The sequence below is a fragment of the Monodon monoceros genome, unplaced genomic scaffold (assembly GCF_005190385.1).
Source record: "Monodon monoceros isolate NGI ecotype Baffin Bay Population unplaced genomic scaffold, NGI_Narwhal_1 Super_Scaffold_18, whole genome shotgun sequence".
Classification (NCBI taxonomy): Eukaryota; Metazoa; Chordata; class Mammalia; order Artiodactyla; family Monodontidae; genus Monodon; species Monodon monoceros.
The window spans coordinates 67,512,549-67,518,548 of NW_021703774.1; the positions used below are offsets into that span (position 1 = coordinate 67,512,549).

At 38.6% G+C, this 6,000-nt stretch overlaps 1 protein-coding gene across 5 annotated transcripts in view; it reads left to right on the forward strand.

The window, feature by feature from the left end:
* SPTA1 (spectrin alpha, erythrocytic 1) overlaps nucleotides 1-550 on the forward strand; it is a 66,169-nt gene extending 65,619 nt beyond the window's left edge. For all 5 annotated transcript variants that reach the window (XM_029229192.1, XM_029229194.1, XM_029229189.1 and 2 more), the window contains exon 51: nucleotides 123-550. In XM_029229192.1, the coding sequence (XP_029085025.1) occupies nucleotides 123-248 (126 nt within the window). In that variant the 3' untranslated portion in view covers nucleotides 249-550. The remainder of the gene's footprint in view (nucleotides 1-122) is intronic.
* The last annotated feature ends 5,450 nt before the right edge of the window (nucleotides 551-6,000 follow it).

The following is a 6,000-nucleotide window of genomic DNA, read 5'->3' on the forward strand; positions in this document are numbered from 1 at the left end:
CTGGCTTCTTCTTCCAAAGTCTCTCCACTTCCTGAGTTTAGGGCATATTAGAAGCCCCAAAGAGCCAGCTATTTTTAATCCTGATTACTGTATTTCTTTTTTTTTTTTTTTTTATGTTTCAGGCCCTAACCCCAGAACAAGTGTCATTCTGTGCCTCACATATGCAGCAATACATGGACCCACGGGGCCGAAGCCAGCCTGCTGGCTATGATTATGTTGGCTTCATCAGTTCCTACTTTGGCAAGTGATAAGCAGCTATTCCTGGGTCAGAGAATCTTGATGTTGTGGGAAGTATTGGGGGATGAAGGAGACAGGCTAGTACAGAGGGTGGAAAGATAGTCGTGTGTGTGTGTGTGTGTGTGTGTGTGGTGTGTGTGTGTGTGTGTGTGTGTGTGTGTTTTACATTTATTGCAGGACCTGAAAAAATTCTCGGGCTTGGGAGATAAAGGCATTAACAAAATTGGAGGAGAGGAGGCCATGGGTTTATTTTATATGCAACTAGTCACTGCTGAGGGGTATTAAACAAGGTCTCTATTTTTCGTTTGTTGAGTTCTACCTATCCTTATTATTTTGTGTTTTTTCTGATTATAGAATAAAGTATTTCCTTTCAAAAAAAAACATTTTTCAAAGTTCTTTTTGATAGAACAATATGAAGTAAAACGTTCCTGACTCAATTGGGTTTCTATATTTCTGAGAATTGTACTGTCATCTAAATATAGACAGATAATTACACTGTAAATAAGTGCTTGGGTGCAGTAGATACATAAGATCCAAAATAAATTACAAACAGTGTTTCTTGAGCTTGAAGTGTGTTTAAATTCTTACATTTGAAAATGGAGATATTTGATATTCTGGGAAATCCCAATATTTTAGTCTATAAAATGGAATCACACAGAGAAGACCAGCACAGCACACATTTTCTTCTCAATCTGTCCATTTTTCATACTTCCCCATTAGAGTGAATGTTATTACTCTCAGAACAGCAAAATATGGGCATGGCAGGTCTTCTTTTTGTCCTGTATGTCCCTGAATTTTCTCCAAAATTTTAATGTGATAAAAAGAATCTTTGTTTTGATTTACTTCTATCTCCTATTATTGTTAAGAGTCAGTAGAATTTTTATAGAATTAAGGAAAAAAACAAATGACCCAATTTTGTTCCTATTTATGGCTGAGTAATACTCCTTTATATATATATATGTACCACATCTTCTTTATCCATCCATCTTTTGATGGATATTTAGGTTGCTTTCACGGAGTGAAGTAAGTTAGAAAGAGAAAAACAAAGATCGTATATTAATGCATATATGTGGAATCTAGAAAAATGGTACAGATGAACCTATTTGCAGGGCAGGAATAGAGACACAGACGTAGAGAACGGACATGTGGATACAGAGGGGGAAGGGGAGGGTGGGATGAATTGGGAGATTAGGTTTGACATAAATACACTACCATGTGTAAAATAGATAGCTAGTGGGAACCTGCTGTATAGCACAGGGAGCTCGGCTCAGTGCTCTGTGGTGAGCTAGACGAGTGGGATGTGGGGGAAGGAAGTCCAAGAAGGAGGGGATATAGGTATACATATAGCTGATTCACTTTATTGTACAGCAGAAACTAACACAACATTGGAAAGCAATTATACTCTAATAATAATAATAATAATAAGCTCAAAAAGAAAAAAGAAAAGAAAAGAAAGAAAACAAGAGGTGGTGCTATTTCCAAATAATTTCCAGACCAGGTTTGATCTGAACAGGTTTTAATGCTGACATTCTGTTCTGACTTGTAAAAATTTATGCTGTCATTTGCTTGTGAGAAGACTTAGTTCATTTCTTTGCTCAGTATGAAACTGCTTAGCTGTTTTTGTATCCTGCAGGAACAGTCTCCACCTCCCAACCCATGTATATTGCCACTTGGTTACCATTTCAAGTCTCAATCCCATTCTTTGTATAGAAATTAGTCCTTGCTAAGGGACAAATCCTGTCACAGGAGCCATTTAAAGAAATTTTGGTTAAAACTATAAAGCTATCTTTGCTGCTAATAATGTATAAGTGTTTCTAGTGATTTTTGCTTAAACGATTGGGTACTATGAAGTATGACAATAAAAAAAGTATCTCAAAAAATGTTCAAAAATGTCTAAATTGTGTTACCAAATTATGAGTTACCAAATATGATTACAGTTGAAAATATTCATAGCCCAGTAGGCCATCAAAAATCAGTATCATTTAATATCACACTGCCTGAATATGGAAAATCTAAAAAATGTATGTTTGTAATAACCAAAGGCAGAGGTGACTATGGTTTTATTCTTCTCCTGAACCCTGCCAAGTATCTGTAAATCCTAAATCAGATTATTAGGCATGTGGTGAGTCTTTAAGGCAAAGGACCAGTAGTACCATCTCATAAAAAGAGATTAATAATATAGAGGCTAAAGAAGATAGTATTTATCTAAAGAATCAACAAAAATTCCTCAAGAAGATGGTACTGTTAGAATTACATACAGCATCTTCTGAAATCAGATTCTGACCACCCATGCACTCAAGCAAAAAATGGTAATATGGGAATTATCATACATAATTGTGGACTATAGATATTCAATTTATAATATTATAACAATTAGAACTTGTATCAAGTTTTCCTCTTGATCTCAGGGTTAAGTTCCTCATATTTCAAACTGATCTTTTCTTGACCTTCTGTTTACTTACTTTGAACTGGAATCCCTGCTGCTCCTTGGTAACTCTCTTCTTTACAATTTATAGAGGGGAGCCTGCCCCTGGGACCCAGCCCTGTGGCTACATTCTTGATTTCTCTTTTATGATTCCTACTGCTTGGTTGGGACTCAAAAACTATTCCACTCTTAACAGAACTCTCCCTTTTACATTTTATGGGCTTCCCTGATGCCAAACATTTGCCTGGAAGCCATCTGATTCTTTTTTCCTATAGCCTGATCCATTTCCCAGTACCTACTCTTCTCGGGTCTCTGGATCTAGGTCCATCTTCCTACATTCTCCAGTCAGAGTGCCAGGTAACAGCACTTTACTCTTCTTTGGCTGGTTATATCATGAAATATAAGATGCTGGACACTGCCGGCGCTGGCTTCTGCCAGCATGAGCTAGGTAACAAATATGTCAGGCTAAAGTGATACTGCCTAGAAACTCCAAATAATAAAATATGGTCATATTGGGTGTTTCATGTATGGCCGACTCTGTTCTAAAGATTTTATCTTAATCATCACAAAAATGCCTACAAAAATAGATACTGTTAAAATTTCATTTTGCCATTGAGAATGGAGGCACAGAAATGTTAATAAACTTCCTCTAGATCACACATCTAAAAAGTGGCAAAGCTAGGCTTTAAACTCAAGAAATCTGACTCCAGAGCTTTATGGAATTAATTGGCTCTTTAAAGAGTTGGGGCTTCCCTGGTGGCGCAGTGGTTGAGAGTCCGCCTGCCGATGCAGGGGACACGGGTTTGTGCCCCGGTCTGGGAAGATCCCACATGCCGCGGAGCGGCTGGGCCTGTGACCCATGGCCGCTGAGCCTGCGCGTCCGGAGCCTCTGCTCCGCAACGGGAGAGGCCACAACAGTGAGAGGCCCGTGTACCACAAAAGGAAAAAAAAAAGAACCATGGGTTGAGCATATGTGGTCATGTTCACATCAGAGGGGCCTCTGCTTTGCTATGTGTATATGTGTGTATATACCTGGGAGGAGGATTTGTTCTTTTTAAGCACATGGCCATATTTGTAATCAAGGGAGGGAATTTGAATCACCTAGGCACATTTTGTAAACTATTCCTGCCTGTCACCCCAGATCAATTGTGTCAAGGTCTATTGAGATGGCTCCCAGGAACATATACTGAAAGATCCCTCATGTGATTTTTATACGCTTTCATACTTAAGACTACCACATTTGGAAGGTAGATTGACCTTTGAGTATTACATAGCAATTTTTAGAACATCTTTACCCATCATTGCTGAGTGTGCATTTAGGGAATGTTATGCTAGATGAACTGAATACGTTTTGGAAATGAATTTGCTCAAATACCTCAATGCAATGAGGAGATTACTTCCAGACCTAGTGAAAAGGAGCCTAGAGTACATGGCTTTTCTCCCCACTAACCCAAGTCCTTTCTGCCATTTAACTAAATCTCCTACTTCTCTACAACCTATTCTCTTCTCTTGGACTAGCTTTCTTCCGCCAAATTTGATTTCCACTGAATTCTCCCTAGAGGATGTGTTTCTTCCCTGAGAGTATGGAAGAATATGGATTCCTATCTGAAAAATATTCCCCCAATGTAAGTTCTTTCCTCTCTCTTAAGTCTTGTCCTACTTCTAACTCATTGAAGAATCACACGAATCCTACATTTTCAGAATCTCTTATGTTTCCATTTCTTTCAGTTTCCAATACCTCTATCCTTGTTCAGGTCTTTTTGCCTTTCTTTAAATGATGGCAATGAATTTCTTACTGATCTTTTTGGCTCTGTTTTCTGCTTGCTGAGATTTATCATCCTCTCTGCTGCTGGATTAATCTTCCTAAATCACTTCCCAGATTCAACCCCACTCTCTGCTCAAAGGTATACTGTGTCCTATCTTCCACTACCAAAAGCATCAAGTCGGAAGCAACGTATTCACAATGCTCTCCTCAAAGAAATCTTAACCCAAGTTAACTTCACCCATCATTTGTAAGATATTTTTGTCCCTCTGGACAACTCACCACACTGTAATAAGCCTATATTGTCTTGCCACTGAGACTGTAGTTATTCTGTTCTGTCTTAGAATATATGTACTTTATTTCCACTTACTGCATTCAAAATTTACTCATTCTTTAGGAACAAGTTCAAGCACTACCTTAGACATGAAATCTGCTCTGATCCTCTACCGAGAATAACCTCTCCCTAAACTAAAAGCCAGTATCACTTTGCTTAACACATTATTAATAGTAGCAGCTGACATTTATTGGAAGATTATTATGATCCAGTTATTGCACTAAATTATTTATACGTATGACCCTGTTTAGTCAGGAACACAAAACTATGAAGTTACAACCATTTTACAGGTGAGGACTTTGAAGCTGAGAAAGATTAAATAACTTACCCAGGGTCACACTGTAAGTGGCAGAATCTGTATTCAAACTCCTTCCTGACAACTGTGTGAATTCATTCCACCTTTACTTATCCCTAGAAATGTCTGGTACCGTGCATGACATATTGTGAGTGGAAAGTAAAATAGGCAGGATAGAGAGTTCCACCATAGATTCTAAAGAGTAGTATCCATACTAGGGAGTGACACAAGTGAAGAGGTCCTTACACCCAAGATTAGGAGGCCATTAGAGAGCAACAACTATTATTGAGGAAAATAGGAAATAAATCTATTTTCTGAAATAGAAGTTACCCAACTAGAAGAGCCAATTAAAAAGAAGAGGGCAAAGTAATAATGAGCCAGAGATAAAGAAGACAACTACATAAAAAGATTAAAGACAACTTTTGGGAGAGAAAAAATAATAATAACTGACCTCTTCATTTAGGAAAGCATTCAAACTGATTTGCCAACCTGATAGTCACTGAGTTTCAGATCTTGGAAGAATATTATTGGTCAGATAATCTAACTATGTAATGATTTTAGAAATCTCTACAGTATACCTGGCAGGACCCCAGCCAGCCCTGCTTTGAACTTGGGCACTTGAAACTCCCCTCATCTTGTTCAGCTCAGTTAGAAAATTCTTAATGAACTGGGTTTCAGGAACTAAGTGTGGTATATGGGAGGCTAAAAGTGAAAATTCAGATTCTGAGATCAGTGTGAGTTAAGCACAGTAACCAGAGCAGGAAGCCCTGCATCTGCATTCCCCAGAAGCCCTGGGGGGGGTGGTATGCAAGAGACAGGATGGGACTCTCTTGGGGAATTGGAGGTGGGGTAGCTTTGGTCTAAAGCCCTGAATATCTGGCCCAGTGGCCTGGGTTTCTGGTGTATGTCCAGCCTACATAGAGGAAACTGTCCCATTATGGTAGCCT